The 26,472-nt window shown below is 35.4% G+C and overlaps 1 protein-coding gene across 4 annotated transcripts in view; it reads left to right on the top strand.

Moving 5' to 3' along the window:
- IL15 (interleukin 15) overlaps positions 1-12,225 on the top strand; it is a 110,683-nt gene extending 98,458 nt beyond the window's left edge. For all 4 annotated transcript variants that reach the window (XM_003820694.5, XM_003820693.6, XM_063603914.1 and 1 more), the window contains 4 exons: positions 693-777; positions 6,706-6,750; positions 8,613-8,750; positions 11,504-12,225. In XM_003820694.5, the coding sequence (XP_003820742.1) occupies positions 693-777; positions 6,706-6,750; positions 8,613-8,750; positions 11,504-11,614 (379 nt within the window). In that variant the 3' untranslated portion in view covers positions 11,615-12,225. The remainder of the gene's footprint in view (positions 1-692; positions 778-6,705; positions 6,751-8,612; positions 8,751-11,503) is intronic.
- The last annotated feature ends 14,247 nt before the right edge of the window (positions 12,226-26,472 follow it).

Consider the following 26,472-nt stretch of genomic DNA (forward strand, 5'->3'; position numbering starts at 1 on the left):
CCATCAGGAAGTGAGTGATTACTTTTCCTCAAGCTCTAAGCATCATTCCAATGTTACTTGGTCAGTATAAGTGTATTTTGTCTGGATATTAAATTTTAATTTTTATGAAATTTGTGAAAGTGAGTAAGTATATGATCATTCAGCCTACACTGGAATGAAGTCTGTACTGTTTATGGAGAAAACTGCTGCAAGCATAGTAAGAGTGTGAGCAACATGAAAGGGGCATGTTTAATGTATAGTAAAAAAAAATTTACTATCAAAATCATTACATGAAAATGATTATTACTCATTTTAAGAATTTTACCTATTTATTAGACTTCAAAGTCTCTGTAAATCTCTACTTAAAGGAAACTAGTAATTCATTCAAAATCATTTATTGAGCATTGCCACACATCTGGCACTGCTTCTATTTCATTGTGATAAATTGAGCCAGTTTATTTATAAAGTATGCCTACAATTAGGCTTTTCTCTAATCCGGGTTGGTGAAGCCTCAAGTTATCATAAAATGCCAAAATTGTACTATATGCTCAATGTTTATGTTCAGTTACAAGGCTGTTGAATGCACAGAAGCAAGGATAACACTGATTTTTTCACTGGTCAGAATAAAAATTATTGATTGCTCTTTTGCTTGTAGTATTCATCAAGATGAATAGGCTCCTTCAAAATGCTTTGCTCTATGGTTTTTCTTTCAGCTGTTTCAGTGCAGGGCTTCCTAAAACAGAAGCCAACTGGGTGAATGTAATAAGTGATTTGAAAAAAATTGAAGATCTTATTCAAGTGAGTACTCATTTTTCCATAAAATGCCTGGTATAACTGCTATGGAGTTTGTCTCTCTCTGTGTTTTTCTGTCTGTCTTAAGGAAACCACACTTGAAACAATAATATTTTTGTAGAAATTTATGATCTTGTAAAGCTCGAAAAGAAGTCTTTTCCTTACTGTTTTAGAATCTAATTATCTTTAAAACGTAATTTATAAGCGGCCCAGACGGATGAGTTCTAGTCTGCACAGGTGAGGTATTCTCTTCCTCTATCTGGAGAAGCCAGATATCTTGGTGGCACCTGCAGGGAGAATGGCTTGACCCAGGGAACAGCTGTTGTTGCTTGTGGACTAAAGGCCCTCTTCTCCCACCTCGAGAAAACAGGTGGCCTGACCTAAGGAAGTGCTTCCTGCCATAGCAGGTAATACCAGCTTCAGTGGAAGTCTCGATGGCACCAAGCATACCAAAATAGCACCACAAAGTTCTGAAAACTAAATTGTCATTGGAATCACAGCATTAAAAAATAGGTTAGAACTTGCATGCTAAGTCCAAACAAGCTGACTGCATGTTAAAATAGAAGATTTGAATAGGACCAGAGTGTCCTAACATAATAGACATGGAGCCAAGATACAATTGAAAATCTCCCATTGTACCAAGAAATAGGAAAGTTACAACTTAAATGAGAAAATATAGTCAACAGACTACAAAATTGAAGTGGATCAGATGTTGGAATTCTCTGACATAGATTTGAAAGCAGACATTATAAAAAGTGCTTGAAAAAGCAATTACAAATGCCCTTGAAGCAAATGAAAAACTAAATGCCTTAACAAAGAAATAGAAGATATGAAAGGAACCATATAGAAATTATAGAACTGAAAATATAACTGAAATATAAAGCAAACTGTAAAGGCTCATTAGTAGAATGAATGACAGAGGAATGATAGTTAATTTGACAACAGAATACTAGAGAGACAATTGACTTAAGAAAAAAAAGCATCACTGATCTTGACGACAGTAACAAAAGATTCAGCATTCCTATGGTTAGTATCACAGGAGAGTATGAGAATACACCAAGTAAAAGAGAGAGATTGGTTGAATTCATAACAAAACACCACCCATCTATACTATCTATAAGCAGTTCACTTCTAGTACAATGACATACATAGGTTGAAATTTAAAAAGACAGAAAAAGATATAGCATACTATAATGGGTTGAATAGTGTCCCCCCAAATTTCACATCCTCTTGGAACCTTAAAATGTGATCTTATTTTGAAATAATATCTTTGCAAATATAATTAATGAAATTAAGATGAGATCATACTAGAGTGGGGGGGGGCCTAAATCCAATGACGAGTGTCTTTATTAGAAAAGGAAAGGACACAGAGTAACTCACTGGGAAGAAAGCCATGTGAAGACAGAGGAAGAGATCAGAGTGATGCGGCTATAAGCCAAGGAAGGCCAGAGATTGCCAGGATCCACCAGAACCTTGGGAAAGTCAAGAAAGGATTCTTCTCTAGACCCCTCAGAAGGAACATGGCCCTACCAACACCTTGACTTTGGACTTCCAGTCTCCAGAACTGTAAATGAATAGATTTCTGTTGTTTTAAATCACCCACCTTGTGGTAGTTTATTACAGCAGCTCTAGACTGATACACATGCATACATTAATTATAAAAAGCAGAAGTGGCTATATTAACATCAAAGTTAATGTTATTAACATAAAGTAGACTTCACAGAAAATAAAGTTGCTATAATCCAGAGGGATATTACAAAATGATAAAAAATAAATCTGTGAGGAAAACATAATGTTCTTAAATGTATACACATCAAACAACGAAGCCTCAAAATCTGTGAAACAAAAAATAATAGGGATAAAAGAGAAATAGACAAATCCACAATTATTCTTGAGGACTTCACCGCCTCCTCCTCAGTAACTAATGGAAGTACTAGACAGAAAATCAGAAAGGGCATAAAAATACAATATAACCAACCAACAGGATCTAATTTAATACATAGAGCACTACACCCAACAACAGCAGAACATACTTTCTTTTATCAAGACTAAATATATACTGAGCCATAAAAGAAACTTTAAAAATTTTTTCAGAACTTAAATCATGCAGAATTTGTTCTCAAACCACAATGGAATCAAACCAGAAATCAAGAAATTAAATACAATGGGCAAATCTCCAAATGCTTGGAAATTAAATACTATACCTCTGTATAATCCATGGGTCAAAGAGTAAATCTCAAAGGATATTCATAATACATAGAATGAAAAAAATGAAATACAGCATATCAAGATATATGTGATGCAGGTAAAGCAATACTGACAGGACATTTTTTTAAATCAAATGAATACATTAGAAAAAAAGGAGAATTATCAAATCAAAAATCTAAGTTACTGCTTCAAGAAACTAGAAGAAGTAGAGCAAAATAAATTCAATACAAGCAGAACAAAGAAAATATTTAAATATAAGAGCCAAAATTAATGAAATTGAAATCAAGAAAACAATAGAAAAAATTAATGAAACATAAAACTGGTTATTTGGAAAATCAATACAATTGATCTTTAATTGACAGAAATAAGAAGAGAGAAGACACAAATCTCAGGAATGAAATTTGGGGCTGTCACTACAGAATCTGCAGTCATTAGAAGGATAATAAGAAAAACTATGAACAATTTTATGCTCACAAATCTGATAACTTAGAGGAAATGGACCAATTCTGCAGAAACCACAAACTACCAAAACATAATGAAGATGAAATAGACAATCCAAACACTCATATAATCACTAAATACATTGAATTCGTCATACACAAGCTCCCAAAAAGGGACCTTCAAGCCTGCTGGTTACACTGAATCATTCTATCAAATATTTACAGAAGCATTAACAACAATTGTACAGTCTCTTCTAGAAAATAGAATAGGAAGGAACATTTTCCAGTTGATTTTAGGAGGCCAGTATTACTGTGATGCTAAAACCAAATAAAGACATTACTAAAAAAGACAACTACAAAAATATCTCCCATTAACTTAGATATTAAAATGCTCTATAAAATATTAACAAATCAAATTCAGCAATGTATAAAAAGAATTATACACCATGACCGAGTGAGATTTATTTCAGGTACACAAGTCTTGCTCAATTATTTGAAAATCAAGCAATGTAATCTACCCTATCAACAGGCTAAAGAAGAAAATCATATGTAGAAAAGGTATCTGATAAAATGCAACACCTCTCATGGCCTGTGTCCCTCCCTATGCCTCCTGGATTTATATGTTGAAGTACTAATTGCCAGTATCTCAAAATGTGATTGTATTTTGAGATAGGGTCAGTTAAAATGAGGTCATGAGGGCAGGTCCTACTGCAATATGACTGGTATCTTTAGAAAAACAGATAAGGGTATAGATACACAGAGATAGAAAACCATGTGAAGACACTGGGAGAAAATGGCCACCTATAAGCCAAGGAGGGAGGACTCCAAAGAAACCAACACTGCTGGTACCCTGATTTCAGACCTCTAGCCTCCTGAATTGTGAGAAAATAAAGTTCTATTATTTAAGTCACCAAGTCTGTGGTACTTTTTATGGCAGCCCTAGCAGACTGATATAAACACCTATTGAAGATAAAATTTCTTAGAAAGTAGGTGTGGAGAACTGCCTCAACTTGGTACAAAACGTTCAAAAAGTCTAGAGCTACCATACTTAATGGTGAGTACAAGACTGAATGTTTTTCTGCTAGGACTGGAAACTAAGCAGGGATATCTTCTCTCACCACTTTTACTCAACATAATTGTCTGAGTTTTCTGTTGCTTATAACAGAGTACTTGAAATGCATAATTTATAAATAAAGGAATTTATGTCTTATGGTTATGAGACTGAAAAGTTCAAGGTTGAGGAGCCACATCTGGTGAGGGCCTTCCTGCTGGTGGGGGCTCTCTGGAGTCCAGAGGTGACAAAAAGCATCACATGGCGAGGGGCTGAATGTACTCATGTGCTAGCTCAGGTCTCTCTTCCTCTTCTTGTAAAACTACCGGTTCCCTTTCCGTAATAACACATTGATACTCTAATCCATTCATGAGGGCAGAGCCGTTGTGATCCAATTACCTCTTAAAGCCCCACCTCTCAATACTGCCACATTGGGGATTAAGTTTCAACCTGAATTTTGGAGGGGACATTCAAACCATAGCAATAATATTGGAAGTTTAGCCAAATTATGAAGCAGCAGAGAAAATGTATGAGAAAAAAATAAATAAAAGGCACACAGATTGGAAAGGAAAATTATACATCACCCCAAGTTTTTTGGAGAGAAAGTAGTAAAAATGGGTATATTTTGTTTAGAAAGTAATGCAAATTAAAACCACAATGACATATTATTACATGCAGCTATAAGCGTATACAGAATAAAAAATAGTGATGATGCTAAGTAAATATAAATGAACAAGGGTGATAATGCTGGCAAGGATGTGGAGAAACTGGATCATTCATACATTGCTGGTGATGATGTAAAATGATACAGCCACTGTATAAAATAGTTTGGCAGCATCCTATGAAACAAAACATGCATTTGCCTTACAATCCAACAATTGTACTCTTAGACATTCATCCTTGATAAATGAAAACTACGTGCACACAAAAATATGTACATGAATGTTCACAGAGATTTTTTCATGACTGCCAAAAACTGGAAACAGATGTGCTTCAGTTGGTAAAATCTGTGATATATCATGTCAGGGAATACTACAGAGCAATAAAAAGGAACAAACTAGTGATACCCACAAGTTAGGTGGATCTCCAGGGTATTATGATGAGTGAAAAAAGCCAATCTTCATAAAGAAACTGTGGTACATTTATAAAATAGAATATTATCCAGTGATAAAAAGAAATAAGCTATCAAGCCATGAAAAGAAATGGAGAAACCTTCAAAGTCATATTGTTGAGTGAAAGATGGGGACGCCAATCTGAAAAGGCTTCACACTGTATGATCCCAACTATGACATTTTGAAAAAGGCAAAGCTATGGAGACAATAAAAAGATCAGTGGTTGCTAGGGGTTTGGAGGGAAGGAGAAATGGCTAGGCAGAGCACAGGCTACTTTTAAAGCAGTGAAAATATTAATATATGGTGATGGGTGGCATTATACATTTGTCAAAACCTGTAAAACGTACAACACAAATAATGAGCCCTAATATTCTGTACACTTAAGATCATAATAGTGATTCACCAACTATAACAAACACACCACACTAATGCAAGATATTAACAATAGGGAAACTGGGGTGGAGAACAAAGGGGTGTATAAGTCTCTGTACTTTCTGCTAGTTTTTCTGTAAACCTAAATGGCTCATAAAAATGTCTATCAATTCTTTTAAAAGCTAATTTCAGAAGGTTACATATGATATGAGTCCATTTACATAATATTCTTGAAATGACAAAATTATAGGCATGGAGAGCAGAGAAGTGGTTGCCAGAATTCAGAGAGATTGGGTGATGATGAGGTATGTATGGGGAGAAAGGTGACTTTGGTTATGAAAGAATAGCAGCAGAATCCTTGTGGTGATGAAACTATTTTGTGTCTTAACTGTGGTGGTGGTGATGTGAATTTATGCAAGTGATAAAATTGCATAAAACTTCACACATATGCATGCACACACACTGTGGCACATAAAACTTGTGAAATCTGAACAAGGTGAGTGCATTGTATTAATGTCAATTTTCTGATTGTAATACTGTACTGTGGTTATGGAAGATATTACCACTGGGGGAAGCTTGTTGAAGGGTACACAAGATCTCTCTGTATTTACTCTTACAGTTTCATATGAATTTTAACTTATCTCAAAATAAAAAAAGAATTTAAAACAATTTAATGTTTTCAGTAGGTTGTTCTCATAATATTTAAAGCAGGGCATAGTTTTTAATATTGTCTAATTTTGTTTCCTTTCAGTCTATGCATATTGATGCTACTTTATATACGGAAAGTGATGTTCACGTGAGTATACTTTTTTTCAAAATTGCTATTTGTCTTGTTATTAAAGTTTTTAAAAGTATATTTTTGTAACAACTAAAATATGGTAGTTTTAAAATCTAACTTTTGGTGTGTTTCTATAATATATGATCAATGAGTTTTATTAGTGATTATTGAGATGGGACTTGGGGACAGATAGCTACATAAATGCTATTTTTGTAATGGTGCCAAATCAAAATATTAAAAGAGTCTTTTCCATCAATGTCAAACAAGATACATTATACGTTTTTGTGATGCAGTTGCATCATGATGCAATTAGATGCAAAAGTCAGATTAACTGATCCAATTTAAGAGTAGCCAATATATCAGTTTTTCCAATGCTGTAATGTATCACCATCTGCAATCATATTTTCCATAAATTGCTTAAAATCATTCATGTTCTGCATTTTACATGATTCTCTACATTTGTCAGAAAAAGATTCTAATTATTCTCTATGTGAGAAAGGAAACATAACCCATGAAACTTATTAGAACTGAAAAGTGGTCTTGAACTTGTTTCATTAATACCCTGACATTTCCTAAGGAATGTAGGATTTGTCATGTTGGTGGTGGTTCTTCCCTTCAGTATTGTTACTAAAACCAAGAAATGAATCCCCAACTTCACGTCAGGGAAAACAAACTCTATGTCCTCTCTCCATTATTCCTCAATTAGAACTTCTCTTACATAGATGACTTTCTAAGCATTGGAAAGAAACCATAGTCAGAAACTAGAAAAAAGAGATATTCACTAACCAATTGGGTCATGCTGCTGCACAAAGAAATTGTCTCCCTCCTCTGGCTTCAGCATGGATTCTGTTTTTCTTTGCATTTTTTGTAAAATGGAAAGTAGTCAATTAGCCACCAAATTCAGCATCCTGAAATTGCTTTTTTGCAAGAAGATAACTTTGCAACCCATGGGTTAGAGAAACAACCTTAGATTTTAGATTTTAGATTTTAGAAGTTTAGATTTTAAAACTGACTCCACCACTTTTTACTTGTGTTACCTTGGAGATTGCTAAACATTTCTGAAGCTCATTTTTATTACTGCTGATATGGTGACAGTATTTGTCTTTCAATCCTAAGCAGTGACTGTTGGGGTTAAGGAATATTACCAGTGCTGGGCACATGGGTGTATTCCTTCATTTTTTTTCATCCATTCAGTAAGCATTTGTGAAGTGTCTGCAGGCTCCCAGGTACTGTGCAAGGTATCGAGGACACAAAGTCAAATAATGGTCAAATCCCTAGATATTCCTTGTTTCCTTTCTTTAAGTTATTGTTAAAGTAAATGTTGTGGAAAACATATTTTTGTGGCACCTAAGAGAGCCTTTTCTGATTTGATCTGCCTGTAAGTGGACACTAGTCCTGCTTTGATTTTTCTAATAAATTTCTTGGAATTACTTCTCTCCCTCTGGAACTTTGGAACTTGAAAGAACAGTATAATTAGCAGCTACCACTATTTAAAATGTTAACAACACAATTTGATTCTAAAAATTCTTACAAATAAGCTGTCTATATTGATGTTTTCAGACTCTAAGGCCAGTATTATTACCCTTTCCACAGGCAAAATGTGCTCGGTGAGAAGAACTGGCCACTATTTCTGCATTTTCTAGTTTCATGTTCTTCTGTACAATATTGCCATCCTTCTTGATTGTGTTTTGTTGGTTTGTTTTGGTTTTTATTTTAAAGCCAAAAGAAAAAAAATTAAGCTGCCTCCTATGTAAAATTTCTTAAGGATATTGTGTATCTTTATAAAATATTTGGATTGACTTTTTGAAAATCAAAATTACATCAGTATGAAAATTAATAATCAGAAAAAAGTAATTGTTCTTTATAACTTTTATTTTTAGCCCAGTTGCAAAGTAACAGCAATGAAGTGCTTTCTCTTGGAGTTACAAGTTATTTCACTTGAGTCCGGAGATGCAAGTATTCATGATACAGTAGAAAATCTGATCATCCTAGCAAACAACAGTTTGTCTTCTAATGGGGTGAGTTTTCCAACAGTTGCTCAGAGTTGCATCTTATGTTTTGGGCCTGATTTGGAGAAGTCATTCATGGACAAGCAGATCCTCCTAAGGGGCAATCAGGAGAAGGAGTCCTGTTCCAGTGGAGTGGCATGCAAAAGTGGCACCATCTCCAGCATGCACACAATGCTAAACTGTTCAATGATTGATTCAGTAGACAAACATTTACAGAATAATGCCAGGTAGTGTGCTTCAGTGCTAGAATTATAGTTGCAAACCAGACAGACAGGTCACTGACCTCAAGGTGTTTATTGTCAGGTGCAGTGGATAGACATTAATCTAATTACATACTCGAATGTCTAACATCAATAATAGTAACTCACATTTATTGAGTTATTACTGTATGCCAGACACTATTCTTTGAGCTTTAAATTGATAATTCATTTAATCCTCATGATAAATCTGTGAGATAGTTATCTTTATTTCTGTTTGAATGTTGAAGAAATTGTAGCACTGAGAGCCTGGATCACTCGCTTCAGTTCATACAGCTAGTAAAATGGGGAGCCACAACTCTTACCCGAGCAGTCTATCTGCAGAGTCTGTTATCTCATGAGAAGATAAATGCTTTAAAAAGATAACAATGAAAATATTAATGATTCGAGTATAATCTGGGACATCCCAGGCAACTTGAGCAGTAGAGGGTTCCAGGAGAGCAAATTCTAGGTACTCGTATGATAGGCTGGGGAATCAGCTGTGCAATGGCCCTGAAGTGCAAAGAATTAGGGCTTTCATGGCAAAACACCAGTGGCCAAAGCAAGGTAGAGAGAAAGCAGTTTTGCAACAAAGAGGCATAATCAAATTAGTTCATTTCATAAATACTTTTTAGCCCTCAGGAGACAGTATGAAAAAATACCCATAATCCCTGCTGTTAAAGAGGGAGGAAACAGAAATAAACCAAGCACTCAGCAAATGAGTAATAAGTTAGTTATTTATGAAGTCCAGTGGTGAAAAAGGACACAGGGTAGGGGCACTGGGGCTCCAGTTAGGGTAGGCTGAACTAATAAGCTGCCATTTGACAAAGATGTGAGAGAATGAGCCTTAAGGGTATCTAGGGACATATGTTTAGGCAGAGACAACTGAAAGTGCAAAGGCCCTAAGCTTGTGTGGGTGGACACCTTGACTTTTCTCTAAAAATACAAGACTGCTTTAGGTCTTTGCTTCAGTGTCACCTTCTCAGTGATTTACCTATTTACAGTTGCAATCCCTTCCCTATTTGAGCACTCCCTGTCCCCTTCTCTGCATGTCCCATATCTGGAATATGATATATTTTATGTAATGGGCATTGTCTGTTTTTCCCTACTAGAATGTCAGCTTAAAATGGACAAGTGTTTTTGTTTTTTATTAGTACTATATCCAAATTCCCAGAACAGTGTCTCATATATATTAAATACTTTACATATGTATGAAATGAATTTATTAAGGTTTATAATACTCTTATGATGTTATCTCCATCTTATTGGTGGAAAGAGTGAGCCATGCAACAGGTAACTCATGGCAAAATAAATGATGAGCTCTTTAATGTGAATGTTGATAGTCATCCTCATCATGACAGAGTGTGACATACGTGCTGGAATGCGTGGGCAGGACTGCACAGTCAGAAGACCTGGATGTGAAGAATTTCAGTTGATTATGTCAGTTGAGATGAGTCAATATCTCTGTCTTCCTATCTGACATGATTATTTTCAGGATCAAATAGGACAGCATTATATGAAATATGACAGTGCTTGGCATAGAGGATGTGCTTGATAAATGTCGCTGATTCTGAATTCCAAATAGTTAATGGATATAAAATCTAATTTTTATTTTTGCTGGCACAGCCTTCATGGTTCAGATGATCTCTAAAAAGTTTATTCTTAATTGCTACATTTGGAACATTCTAGTTATCCATGAGACTGTGTTTGAAATACAACAATTTGTGGTATTCACCTAAATGGCTCAGTTCAACCAATGGGTGATTACAGTGTGTCAGGCCCTGTGCTAAATGCTAGGGAAACAAACATACTGGCTTTGACCTTCTGGCAGACAGCTTAGAGAATAGTATTACGGTATAAAAAGAGTAAAACTTCATAATATGAATAGAATACATGACATATTGTGAGAGAGGTCTAAATAAGGGGTTCTGAGATGTAAAGATGGGACATTGAATCCAGCCCTAGGAGCCCAGGGGTTCAGAGAAGCCTCCCTAAAAGAGTACCTGAATAATCTTAAGTGCGAGTAGCAGCAGCTAAAATAGGAATGAATGTAACAGAGAGAAAAGCAAAGGCAGAGAGGCATCTAATAGTATGCTGTGCATGGCAAGGAAAGCCAGATGCTCACTCAGTGTTTCTAGGGCATAACATTGAGGCACGGGGGATATGTGAAATAAATAGGTAAGGAACAGCTCATGGAGAGCCTGTGTGCTATGCAGGGAGGTATGGTCTTTATGCTAGAAGCAGATGATAGGAAACCATTGAAGGGCTCAAAGCAGGAACTCCATGGTCTGATAGACACAGCTTATTTTTCTCAATGTCCTTAACCCATTATTGGAAAAATAAACATATATCAAATCTCCCTGTTCTCTTTTCTCATAGTTCCTCCTAATATGCTATTTATTTGCTAAAGCTTTCATATCTCAAGACCTCCCCATATGGTTCAAACGATATGATATTCCCATTCCCATGAATGTATATTTAATTTAATTATAAATTGCCAATTTAATCTCTCTATATATTTTGCAGAATGTAACAGAATCTGGATGCAAAGAATGTGAGGAACTGGAGGAAAAAAATATTAAAGAATTTTTGCAGAGTTTTGTACATATTGTCCAAATGTTCATCAACACTTCTTGATTGCAATTGATTCTTTTTAAAGTGTTTCTGTTATTAACAAACATCACTCTGCTGCTTAGACATAACAAAACACTCGGCATTTCAAATGTGCTGTCAAAACAAGTTTTTCTGTCAAGAAGATGATCAGACCTTGGATCAGATGAACTCTTAGAAATGAAGGCAGAAAAATGTCATTGAGTAATATAGTGACTATGAACTTCTCTCAGACTTACTTTACTCATTTTTTTAATTTATTATTGAAATTGTACATATTTGTGGAATAATGTAAAATGTTGAATAAAAATATGTACAAGTGTTGTTTTTTAAGTTGCACTGATATTTTACCTCTTATTGCAAAATAGCATTTGTTTAAAGGTGATAGTCAAATTATGTATTGGTGGGGCTGGGTACCAATGCCGCAGGTCAACAGCTATGCTGGTAGGCTCCTGCCAGTGTGGAACCACTGACTACTGGCTCTCATTGACTTCCTTACTAAGCATAGCAAACAGAGGAAGAATTTGTTATCAGTAAGAAAAAGAAGAACTATATGTGAATCCTCTTCTTTACACTGTAATTTAGTTATTGATGTATAAAGCAACTGTTATGAAATAAAGAAATTGCAATAACTGGCATATAATGTCCATCAGTAAATCTTGGTGGTGGTGGCAATAATAAACTTCTACTGATAGGTAGAATGGTGTGCAAGCTTGTCCAACCACGGATTGCAGGCCACATGCGGCCCAGGACAACTTTGAATGTGGCCTAACACAAATTCATAAACTTTCATACATCTCATTTTTAGCTCATCAGCTATCATTAGTGGTAGTGTATTTAAAGTGTGGCCCAAGACAATTCTTCTTATTCCAATGTGGCCCAGGGAAATCAAAAGATTGGATGCCCCTGGTATAGAAAACTAATAGTGACAGTGTTCATATTTCATGCTTTCCCAAATACAGGTATTTTATTTTCACATTCTTTTTGCCATGTTTATATAATAATAAAGAAAAACCCTGTTGATTTGTTGGAGCCATTGTTATCTGACAGAAAATAATTGTTTATATTTTTTGCACTACACTGTCTAAAATTAGCAAGCTCTCTTCTAATGGAACAGTAAGAAAGATGAAATATTTTTGTTTTATTATAAATTTATTTCACCTTAATTCTGGTAATACTCACTGAGTGACTGTGGGGTGGGAAATGATCTCTTAAGAATTTGATTTCTTTCTATTCCATAGTACAAACTCGTTCTCTGTTGAAACATTCTTCTATCACCCCAGTGCCCTATCCATGTACATATGTTCTTATTGCTCTAGTCAAACGGTGCTTATAAATATCTTTCAGAAAGTTTAGAAGAAATCTGTATCCTATTTGACTTCCAATAATCATGTATTGGCTGTCAGCTTCTTACCTACTCTTAGTCCAGAGAAATAGTATTTGGCAGCCACTTTTTAAAGTTTATGGGTTGTGGATTGTGGCAGTTGATTTATTTTTTTTATTTCAATTGAGATAGAATTTTTTAATATACCTGTATTTTTGTTTTGTTTTATGTAGCTTTTCTATTAGGGAGAGTAGGAAAAGTGCACCATTTTCTTCTCTAAGTTTCCAGTCCAGTCTTTAGGGGAATGTTAGTCTTCCTGAGATGGGGGAAGGAAAATCATAATGCCAGTCACTTTGCAAATAATATTTTATAGTGATCAATGGTTCATTTTGGTTACATAGGCATACAAGTGGGCTTAAAACTTGGAATTTACCAGGGCTCAAAATTAAAATTCTTACATTAGTTACTCGATATGGATCACTTCAGTTGATCTTAGAAAACTCAAGGCATAGATCTGCAACCACTTTAAAATACTATTAGTTAACTGAAGAAACAAAATAATAGTGTTAAACAATCTAAATTTTATTTTTCATGCTTATACTCTTGACAAAATCAGTCTTTCAGATTTTGGATTCAAAATCTGCCTGTTTGAACTATCTTCCTTAATTAACCAACTCAGTGTCATTTGCCTAGAGGATACTGTGTTTATGTCTCACTTACTGCCTTAATTGCTGAAAATATCTTCCATGTAGAACATATAATAAAGAAAGCACAGAAACGTATACTTAGAAACTCAAATAGTAAAGGTAAGCGTAACAATATGATATACAGTTCAAAGTTATATTGATGAATTTTGTTTTTATCTTTTCTTAATTTCAGGAAAGTAAAAGACATATGAAAGAATATTATCTCTACATTCTCCCTGGCGATGAACAAAAAGGGCTAGAAGGCAGAGGACATGGAAATGTAAACACAACCAATATATAATTGTTGAGCCCAGGCCGGGCACGGTGGCTCACGCCTGTAATCCCAGCACTTTGGGAGGCCGAGGCGGGTGGATCACGAGGTCAGGAGATCGAGACCATCCTGGCTAACACGGTGAAACCCCGTCTCTACTAAAAATACAAAAAATTAGCCCGGTGTGGTGGCAGGCGCCTGTAGTCCCAGCTACTCGGGAGGCTGAGGCACGAGAATGGCATGAACCCAGGAAGTGGAGCTTGCAGTGAGCTGAGATGGCGCCACTGCACTCCAGCCTGGGGGAAAGAGCAAGACTCTGTCTCAAAATAAAATAAAATAAAATAATTGTTGAGCCCAGAGAATTTTAAAACCTAATCACAAAGCTAGTATTATATACTCTCATTTTTTTAATCTTAGAAGAGTAAGTCACAGAATTACTTTTTTCTTTTGCTACTGTTGTTGTGAGAGAGGATCACGTGTTTTGATATGCTACTGTTTTATGACCATCAAATTCAATAACTCATAAGGTCAACCAACGTATACAATATGAAAATCAAGTAGTGTGGCTGTTCCTTCCCTTCTCCCCCAACTTAGCACAAAAATACTAGAGAATGCATTTTAGTTCCTTCATCTTTGTTATGTCAGACTTAGCTTAAGCTCTTTGCATTCCCTGTGAGCCATGGTTAAATGCATGCATGCCATATATAAATATTTTGCACAGAGACAATCTCATTTCCATAGAGGTTTGGTTCAATGTTTCTGAATGTGTCTGATGACTGAATTGTGTCCTTAGTAAGAAATTGATTATGCAAGGTAAACTTTAGCTTCATTAAACAGTGTCCTAATTATAATTGTATAATCTATCAGATGACACACAGAAGAAAAATTAATGAATTATTAATAAGGGCTAATGATTTTATTCTATATTTTACTTCTTCAATGCTGTACTTCAAAATGACAATTAGAGGAATTGAAGAGGAAATTGTTAGAAAAGTAGAATTGAAAATTCTACAAGTAATTTATACAAAGTTGTCAACACTTTCAGAATATGGTCATCAGAGAATCCAGGGTCACCCAACAGGTGATTTGTCTTCATCATCATCCTCACTTTTTTTTTCATTAACAAATTCTCTCCTTTAGTCATATTGAAAGCATCATTCTTGAAAACCTATTATATGTGAACATTATGTTAGATGCTACAGTTCTAGCTGTGAATAGAAAGCCATAGTCTCAGCCTTCACAGAGATTGCATTTCAGCAGAAGAGCCATATTATCAAAGTAATAACTTGAGAACTTAATTCACTTACCATCATTTCTAATGAACACCACCAGAAGAACATATAATTGGAGGATCTGATTCATTCAAGGTATCAGAATTTCTTTGAGAAAGTGATATCTGAGGCCAACTACGAATTATGATTAGGACTTATCTGGGGTGAAGTGGGAAGAGTCCACCAGCAAAACAGCTTACCAAACCCTTCAGTCAGGAAGGATCATGGCATTTTCATAGAGTGGAAGGAATGACAGTACAGCAAGGCTAAAGGAAAGAACTAAAGAGGAAGCTGGTAAGAAAAGTATCAACTGGTTAGGGCCTAGTAAGAATTTGCTGTCTGACCAAAAGAAATGAGACTTACTCTGACATGCATAAAATATATAGAATGTATTATATACATTCTATATATGAATACCCACACGCAAAAAATAAACTAGACTTTTATCCCACACCACATCAAAAAATCAACCCAAAATGGATTACAGACTACAGACTTAAAAGTGAGAACCAAAACTATGAAACTGCCAAAAGAAAATATAGAGTGAAAACTCCATGACATTTGGTCTGGGAAATGATTTTCTGGATATGATCTCAAAAAGAACAGGCAACAAGAGAAAAAGTAGACAAATGGGATTTAAAAGCTGTACAGCAAAACAACAGAGTTTGAGGAAACCTACAAAATAGGAGAAATTGTTTGCAAACTATACGTCTGATAAGGGAATAATACCCAAAATATATAGGAAACTCAACTCAATCACAAGAAATTAAGTAACCCAATTAATAAATGAACAAAAGACCTGAACAGATATCTATTTCTTTTCTTTGTTTTCTTGTTTTAGTTTTTGTTTTTTTTTTTTGACAGAGTTTTGTTCTTGTTGCCAAGGCTGGAGTGCAATGGTGTGATCTCAGCTCATGGCAACCTCTGCCTCCTGGGTTCAAGCAATTCTCCTGCCTCAGCCTCCTGAATAGCTATGATTACAGGCATGCGCCACCACGCCTGACTAATTTTTGTATTTTTAGTAGAGATAGGGTTCCTCCATGTTGGTCAGGCTGGTCTTGAGTTCCTGACCTCAGTTGATCCGCCCACCTTGGCCTCTGAAAGTACTGGGATTACAGGTGTGAGCCACCGTGCCCGGCCAGAGATCTATTTCTTAAAGGAAGACATACAAGTGACCAAGAGATATATGAAAAAAAATGCTCAACATCACTAATCAAAACCTCAACGAGTTATACCCTCACACCTGTTAGAATGAGTATTATTTTTTTAAAAGTTAACAAAAGTTGCAAAGATGTAAAGAAAAGGGAACCCTGCCACTCTGTAAGTGAGAATGTAAATTAGTTATAACCATTATGTAAAACTTTATGGCGGTTTCTCAGAAAATTAAAAATAGAACTACCATTTGATACAACAATCCCACTGCTTTGAATATATACCCAAAGGAAATAAAATCAGTGAAAGAAATGTCTGCACTCTGATGTCTATCACAGCATTATTCACAATAGCCAAGATATGGAATCAGTCCCTCAACAGATGAACGGATAAAGAAATGTGTACATACAAAATGCAACAGTAGCCATAATAAAGAATTTCTTGTCATTCACTACAACATGGATGAACATGGAAGACATTAGGTTAAGTGAAATAATCCAGGCACATAAAGGCAAATACTGCATGATTTCACTCATATGTGGGATATTAATAAGTTGATCTCAAGAAGTAGTGAATACAGTGGTGGTTACCAGAGGCTGGGATATTTATGCAGGGAGGGAGGGTTAGGGAGATGTTGGTCAAACGATATATATTTATAGTTAGGTGGCAGGGATAATTTCAAGACATTTATTGTACCGTATGGTGACTATGGTTAATGGCAATATATTGTACTCTTGACAAATGCTAAGAATGGATATTAGGTGTTCCCATCACAGAAATGATACCCAAGTAAGATGGTGTATTTGTTAATTACCCAGATGTATCCATTCCACAATGTGTATATATTTCAAAACATCATATTGTACACAATAAATATATAAAATTTAATATATCAATTTAAATAAATTTTTAAAAATAAATAAATCCAGCATTGAAATCTGAAGACTGATAGAATTTATCTGTCATCAAAATCTTAACATAGGGATGGCTTCTTGAAAAAAGGACTTTCTAGATTACTTTTCAGTGATAACAAGTTTTTTGTTTTTGTTTTGTTTTGTTTTTTAATTAATTAATTTATTTTTTGAGATGGAGTCTCGCTCTGTCGCCCAGGCTGGAGTGCAGTGATGCGATCTCGGCTCACTGCAACCTCCACCTCCCGGTTTCACGCCATTCTCCTGCCTCAGGCTCCAGAGTAGCTGAGACTACAGGTGCCCGCCACCACGCCCGGCTAATTTTTTTGTATTTTTAGTAGAGACGGGGTTTCACCACGTCAGCCAGGATGGTCTCGATCTCCTGACCTTGTGATCTGCCCGCCTCGGCCTCCCAAAGTGCTGGGATTACAGGCGTAAGCCACCCGGCCCAGTGTGGTTTTTTTAATTGACAAATAAAATTATATACATTTATCATGCACAACATGACATTCCAAAACACATCTATCAGAATGACCAAACCAAACCAACCAACATGTACATTTCCTGACATAGTTGTGGTGAGAACACAAAATGTACTCTATTATTATTTTTCAAGAATATAATACAGCATTATGGTCTCCATGTTTTACGATCTAGCCCTTGAATTTGTTTTTACTATTTAATTGAAATTTTGTAACCTTTGACCAACATCTCCCCAATCTGCTCCCCCACCACTACCTTATCTCTTGATGATCACCATTTTACTTTCTACTTCTTAAGATCAACTTTTTTAGATTACATATATGAATGAGATCATAAAGTATTTGTTTTTACATGCCTGGCTTATTTCACATAACATAATGTCTTCCAGGTTCACCCATGTTGTTGCAAATGACAAGATCTTCCTTTTTTATGGCTGAATAATGTTCCGTTGTGTAGATATACCATATTTTCCTTATCCATTTCTCTGTTGATGGACTGTTAGGTTGATTCTATATCTTGGCTGTTGTGAATAATACTGCAATAAACATAGGGGTGCAGATATCTCTTTGACATGCTGAGTTCATTTCCTTTGACTATATACCTCCAAATGGGATGGCTGGATCATGTGGTAGTTCTATTTTTTTTTTTTGGCAGGAACCTCCAAAAAGTTTTCCATAGTGGATATACTAATTTACATGCCCACCAACAATGCATATTCCTTTTTCTCTGCATCCTCTCCAATTCTTGTTATCTTTTCTTTTTCATTTTGGTTTAATTTGCATTTCTCTGAGTATTAGTGATGTTGGACATTTTCTTATATATCTGTTGTACATTTATGTTTTCCTTTTACAAATATCTATGCAGGTATTTACCCATTTTATAATCAAGCTATTTGTTTACTTGCTATTGAGTTGTCTGAGTTTTTACATATTTTTCATATTACTTCCTTATCGTATATGTGGCTTGCAAATATTTCTTCTTTACTCTGGTGATTTTTTTTTTTTTTAGCTCATATCATCCCATTTGTCTGTTTTTGCTTTTGTTGCTACTGGGATCATAGCCAGAAATCATTGCCCAGACCAACAGCATAGAGCTTTTATCCACTGTTTTTTTTTTTTTTTTGTAGTACTTTTATAGCTTCAAGCTTTACATTTAAGTCTTTAATTGGTTTTGAGTTGATTTTTGTATACAGTGTGAGATAAGCATCGTCTGCATGTAGATATATGGTTTTCTCAACATGACTTACTGAAGAAACTGTATTTTCTCCATTGTGTGTTCTTAACTCCTTTGTCAAAATTCAGTTAGTATAAATGTGTGGATTTATTTCTGGGCTCTTTACTTTGTTTCACTTATATGTGTGTTTGTTTCTATGCAAGTATTACATTGTTTTAATTACTATAGCTTTGTAGCATATTTTGAAGTCAGGTAATATGATGCCTTCAGCTTTGTTCTTCTTGCTCAAGATTTCTTCGACTGTTTGAGATTTTCAGTGGAAACTTTTTGTATAACGGGGGCTAATTATTCTCTGCAAGAAAAATGAGTTAGAGGAAGGCACAGGAGCATGCTGATAGTGCTCTGCTGAGTGATGACAGGGTACAGTTACAACATGGGAAATGAATAGAGGCAAGGTAGATGTGGCTGGGTAGAGAGAGAAAGCTTTTGAGGCACAATTATACTACATACAATCAGGGACTCAGAAAGTTAGGCTATACATTAGCTTAGAAGAGATAAAAGTTGATATGTTTAAGGGGAGGATAAGAAAAGCAAATTTTTGAATAAGTGACAGCTAAGAGCCGAAAGGTAAGGCTAGAATGTCACTGTGTTGGTTGTGCATGACAGGCACCATCTTTTCAAGAGTTTTAAAGATTATGATCATCAGCCACATTCAGTTTTTAACAAAGTCAAAGCCCTCAATGTGTCTATGAATTCTGCTAAGGACACACCAGGTTGATGGTAATTACAATAGTCATCTTAAACATTTATGGTTCTTTAAAGTTCACAAAGTACTTTTAGCTACATTATTTTAATTGGTAAGGGTTTCTGTCCCTCATGGGTAAAGACAAGAAGATATGCATCCTGGAAAACCTTTTTATATATATCACTGGCATATTAAACTAATTTAAAAAAAGACACTACCTGAAATTTTATCCGAGCTGTGTTGTGTATTTTTCTATACCTTATTGCCTTTTATATTTCTTTTCAAATGAGCATGAGCATAATACTTATGGTGGAAAATTATTTGTTGTTCAAGAAATCAAAATAAAGTTTATCATGTATTTTTTTTCATATTTTGATTATTTTTTCTTCACACAATTATATACTGGTGTTTTGTTTGCTTTGCCCAGATGGCAAATGCACCATTAAGTTTATCCAGGCTGAATTAATTATCTTTTTATAGTAGAAGAAAATCCTTTCCTTTTGACAAGTAAGATGTTTGTGCTGTATTTATGAATAAATAAAGACAGCTGTTATACACAGCATTATTAATAGCAATGCTTTAAACATCTCATCTGAAAAGAAATCCACTCTTATAAATATAACGTAAGCTCTTGGTGTTCTAGACTTTATTAGACGAATGAAAACCACAGACTTGTTATCCATGCTACAGCATAATAAGAAAAATATCATGCTTTCTATGAGACACTCAATTCAAAATAGCGAACATAAGGCAGTACTCTTTTAAATGGTTATTGTCTTTGCTGGTCATTTGTTTCTGATTCTTCAATACTTCACATGTTAAGAATCTGGAGACCAGCAACACTTCTCTACATGGAAACAGACAGTTAACATGCAGCCACAGACTTCATCTAAATGGCCACAATGATGCTAATCCCTGTTTTCTACTGAATGGGTTTTTGATAGATGATCTGGCCATTGTAAAAGGGATTTTTTTTTTCTTTAGTAAGAGAGAGTATGTTTGCAACGCAGAGGTACCCTTTTCCCTCACAGACAGGTCTTGGTAACTCTAAGCCAGTAAAGGTAAGATGAAGTATAACCCCTTGTCATCATGATGAGATTACAGTTCTCTGGAGTATGTCATTGGGCTTCAGATGTTCCCTATTTGAAGGAACTTGGTTTCTCATAAGGCCACTGTTTCTCAGCAGTGCCAACTTGTTTCTAAGAATTTATTTTTCTTTTTAGTCATCTTTATTTTTACTTAAAATAGCAAAGATAAAATATGTTCAAAGGAAAACATATTTACAAGTTCTGGCACCAGGGTCCAGCAGCAGAATTCCCAGGTTCAGGCTTCAAGGAAATGCATTGTTTGTATGGAATTTAGAAACAGTAATCAAACTAAATGTCTGTCTGCCTTTATGATGACTACGTCAACAATTACTATGTGTAAACAATACCAATGGTAAAACACTCTTCTCTAAAAAAATTTCTTTGGTCTAAATTTTAAACAATTTCTGAGGTTTCGGTTGTTCTTCATAGCACACATATAATCTTCTAACTAGCGCATATTTATTATGTTTCCTTTAAAAAACATTGTACTCTACATGGATGTTATTTTACAGACCTTGGTTATGCAGGTAGCCCATCAACTCCAGTGGACTCAGTTGACAGTGATTTCTAGAGTTCAGACATCTTCACACCAGCTTTGGGTGCAGATGGCACTATTTTGACTCCTCTGGTTCTACATAGTCTTGTGTTTAAACAGGTTGAAATAAGCAATGATAGCCTAATGATGGTAAGGATGAAGAAACTGTATGTTACCTCAATTTGCTTTTTCTCTGTTACCGCTTGGGATTTTGATTTATGTTTCACATGGTGAAAAATGGTGAGAAAGAGAGGGCAAACTTTGAGAAGCAATGGTTTAGCATACTCAAACTTTATTTTACCCAAAAAATAGTTTATTGAATGTAATTAGTACCTATGGCTTTGAAATTTCTTCTTTTTAAATTGTTGCTTGCTTTAAAATTAAAAAAGAAAGAATATAAAATGTTACATCAGTAGTACAATTTAGTAGTTATCTAAATTGCATCTTTTGCAGATGTTTTAGTGTTACTAAATTTATTTACTAGTTACTGATAAGTTATTTACATAAAATATTATTTTATCAGATTGCTACTAAAGGATAAAATTCTAAACTGTTATGTTGTTATAATTTAAATAGTTGTGTTTTCTGTCCTCCATAAACTTGTAAGAACTTACTATTTTTGTACTAGTTTCGTAAAACTAAATAGTACAACTGCTTCATAATTATTCTGAATTTTGTAAAGAAATGTACATGGGGAATCCATATCAACATGCAGCTATATTGATGGTGAGGAAAAGATAAGGGAAGAGGGAAGTGTTAGCAAAATTAAGAATCATAAATTCCTGGACACATACATCCTCCCAAGACTGAACTAGGAAGAAATTGAATCCCTGAACAGACCAATAACAAGATCCAAAATTGAATCAGTAATTAATAGCTTACCAACCAAAAAAGCCCAGGACCAGACAAATTCACAGTTGAATTCTGCCAGATGTGCTGGTAGAACCAAAAAAGAGCTGATACCATTCCTACTGAAGCTATTCTAAAAATCTGATGAATTCTTCCCCAAATCATTCTATGAGGCCAGCATCATCCTGATACCAAAACCTGGAAGAGACACAGCAAAAAAAAGAAAACTTCAGGCCAGTATCCTTAATGAACACGGGTGCAAAATTCCTCAACAAAATACTAGCAAGCCAAATCTAGCAGCACATCTAAAAGCTAGTCCATCACGATCAAGTAGGCTTTATCCCTGGGATGCAAGGTTGGTTCAACATAAGCAAATCAATAAATATGATTCATCACATAAAAAGAAGTAAAGACAAACCCACGTGATTATCTCAGTAGATGCAGAAGCTTTTGGTAAAATTCCACATCCCTTCATGTTAAAAACCCTCAATAAACTAGGCATTGAAGGAACATACCTCAAAATAATAAGAGCCATCTATGACAAACCCACAGCCAACATCACACTGAATAGGCAAAAGATAAAAGCATTTCCCTTGAAAACTGCAACAAGACGATGATATCCACTCTCACCACTCTTATTCAACATAGTATTGGAAGTCCTGGCCAGAGCAAACATGCAAAGAAAAGAAATAAAAGGAATCCAAATGGGAAGAAAGAAAGTAAAAGTATCCCTGTTTGCAGATGACGTGATTCTATATCTAGAAAACCCCATAGTCTCTGCCCAAAAGCTCCTGGAACTGGTAAGCAACTTCAACAAAGCATCAGGATACAAAATTAATGTACAAAAATCTGCACATTCTTACATGCTAACAGCACCCAAGCCAACAGCCGAATCAGGAATGCAGTCCCATTCGCAATTGCCATGAAAAGAATAAAATACTTAGGAATACTAGCTAGGAGGTGAAAGATCTCTACAATGAGAATTACAAAACATTGCTCAAAGAAATCAGAGATGACATAAACAAATGAGAGAACATTCTATGCTCATGAATAGGAAGAATGAATATCCTTAAAATGACCAAAGTGCCCAAAGCAATTTAGAGACTCAGTGCTATTCCTATCAAACTACCAATGACATTCTTCACAGAGCTGAAAAAAAAAATTCTATAATTCATACAGAACCAAAAAAGAGCCTGAATAGCCAAGGCAATCCTAAGCAAAAATAACAAAGCTGGAGTAATCACATTGCCTGACTTCAAACTGTACTACAAGGCTACAGTAACCAAAACAGCCTGGTACTGGTTCAAAAGCAGACACGTAGACAAATAGAACAGAATAGAGAGCCCAGAAATAAAGCCACACACCTACAACCATATGATCTTTGACAAAGCTGACAAAAGCAAGAATGGAGAAAGGATTCTCTATTCAATAAATGGTGCTGGGGTAACTGGCTAGCCATATGCAGAAGATTGAAACTGGACCCCTTCCTTATACCATATACAAAATTTAACTCAAGATGGATTAAAGACTTAAATGTAAAACCTAAAACTATAACGGCCTTCCAAGGCAACCTAGGAAATATTAATACCATTTTGGACATAGGAACTGGCAACAATTTCATGATGAAAATGCCAAAAGCAATTGCAACAAAGGCAAAAAATTGGACTAATGGAATCTAATTAAATTAAACAGCTTCTGCACAGAAACAAACAAACAAACAAACAAACAAATTAACAACAACAAAAAGCCCTATCAACAAAGAGGAAACCTACAGAATGAGAGAAAATATTTGGAAACTATACATCAGACAAATATCTAATATCCAGAATCTACAAGGAACTTAAACAAGTTTATAAGAAAAAAAAAAACAAATAATCCCATTAAAAAGTGAGCAAAGGACATGAAGAAACACTTTTCAAAAGAAGACATACATGCTGCCAACAAGCATATCAAAAAATGCTCAACATTAGTAATCTTAGAGAAATGCAAATCAAAAGCACAATGAGATACTATCTCACACCAGTCAAAATGGCTATTATTAAAAAGTCGAAAAGTAACACATGCTGGCAAAGTTGTAGAGAAAAGGGAACACTTATACACTGTTGGTGGGAGTTCAACCATTGTGGAAAGCAGCAGTATGATGAATCCTCAAAGAGCTAAAAGCAGAACTACCATTCAACCCAGCAATTCTACTACTGACCCTCAGGGAGTTTCTAACCCTCTATATACCTAGAAGAATAGAAATCATTCTACCATAGATACATGCACACGTATGTTCATTGCAGAACTATTCACAATATCAAAGACATGCGATGGGCAACCTAAATGCCCATCAACAGTATACCGGTTAAAGAAAATTTGGTATATATACACCATGGAATACGCAGCCATAAAAAGAATGAGATCATGCCCTTTGCAGGAACCTGGATGGAGCTGGAGGCCATCTTCATTAACAAACTAAAGCAGGAACAAAAAGCCAAATACCGCATGTTCTCACTGATAAGTGAGCTAAATAATAAGAACACATGGACAGTAAGACGGGAACAACAGACACAGAGGCCTCAAGTATGAGGGTGGAGGATGGGAGATGAGAGAGGTTCAGGAAAAAAAAATACTCTTGGGTTCTAATCTTAGTACCCGGGTGACAAAGTAATCTGTACACCAGACCCCTGAGTCACATGTTTACCTATATAACAAACTTCACATGTACCCCTGAACCTATAATAAAAGTTAAGATATTTAAAATTTAAAAAAATTATAGAAATAAAAATAAATTAAAAAAATATATCAACAAGATTTTTAAATAATGGAAAAGAGAAAGACACTACTGAAGACCAAGTAAGATTAGACCAAAGCACTAATAGACTTGGGCAAGACCAAGACTTTATTAAAGAAGAGAAGATGAGTGATAATTTAATCTATTTTTCTATCACTAATTGTCCACAACGGCTTCCAGGTGACTTGAGAATTAATCTAGTTAGGAAAAAAATGAATCTCTTCCCAATAAAGATAGACCTCCCTTCAAAGTCGAAGGAGAGGGAAAAGGGGGCAAAGGAAGCAGTCAGTATTGATGTTACAATGTTAAAAATTTTACTAAATGGTGAAAAGGGTTGAGAATGTGGGTATTTTATTCAAAATCCAAATTTTTTTAATTTTCCTTTTGCTTCAGACTTTACAGTTCATAAAGTAAAAATTGAAATATACAGCTTTACAACTAGCTGAATAGTTACAGTTATTGAAATAGTCTTTGAAAACATAGTTGAAATTATATCTCAACGTCCCTAAGAATGAGGTATCCAAACATTATTTTAGAAAAATATTTTTATCAATGAGGAAAATATTGGAATTGGGACTGAAACTCCAAATAACTATTGATAAAATCCATTGAGAAGTAATAAGTGGAGAAATAAACAGAGAGAAAATTTCTAGGGAAATATATTATGTCCACGTAAGTCCATATAGTGTATCCACATAAAAAATATTCTGCTATTTTCGGCCGGGTGCTGTGGCTCACGCCTGTAATCCCAGCACCTTGGGAGGCCGAGGCGGGCGGATCATGAAGTCAGGAGTTTGAGACCATCCTGGCTAACATGGTGAAACCCCATCTCTACTAAAAAAAAATACAAAAAATTAGCTGGGCATGGTGGCGGGCACCTGTAGTCCCAGCTACTTGGGAGGCTGAGGCAGGAGAATGGCGTGAACCAAGGAGGCGGAGCTTGAAGTGAGCCAAGATCACGCCACTGCACTCCAGCCTGGGCCACAGAGCGAGACTCTGCCTCAAAAAAAAGAAGAAAAAAAAGTTCTGCTATTTTCTAGGGATGCATATATGGCTGAGCTTGTATAATTATAGTCATCTTTGGTTAACAATGGGGATATTTTCTTTTTTTATTATTATACTTTAAGTTCTGGGGTACATGTGCATAACGTGCAGGTTTGTTACATAGGTATATATGTGCTATGTTGGTTTGCTTCATCCATAAACTTTTCATTTACCTTAGGTATTTCTCCTAATGTTATCCCTCCCCCAGCTCCCAACCCCCTGACAGGCCCAGAGTGTGATGTTTCCCTCCCTCTGTCTATGTGTTCTCATTGTTCAACTCCCACTTATGAGTGAGAACATGTGGTGTTTGGTTTTCTGTCCTTGTGATAGTTTGCTGAGAATGATGGTTTCCAGCTTCATCCACGCCCCTGCAAACGACATGAACTCATCCTTTTTATGGCTGCATACTATTCCATGGTGTGTATGTGCAACATTTTCTTTATCCAGTCAATTATTGATGGACATTTGGGTTGGTTCCAAGTCTTTGCTATTGTGAATAGTGCTGCAATAGACATGCATGTGCATGTGTCTTTATAGTAGCATGATTTATAAACCTTTGGGTATATACCCAGTAATG

Source organism: Pan paniscus, chromosome 3 (genome assembly GCF_029289425.2).
Source record: "Pan paniscus chromosome 3, NHGRI_mPanPan1-v2.0_pri, whole genome shotgun sequence".
Lineage (NCBI taxonomy): Eukaryota > Metazoa > Chordata > Mammalia > Primates > Hominidae > Pan > Pan paniscus.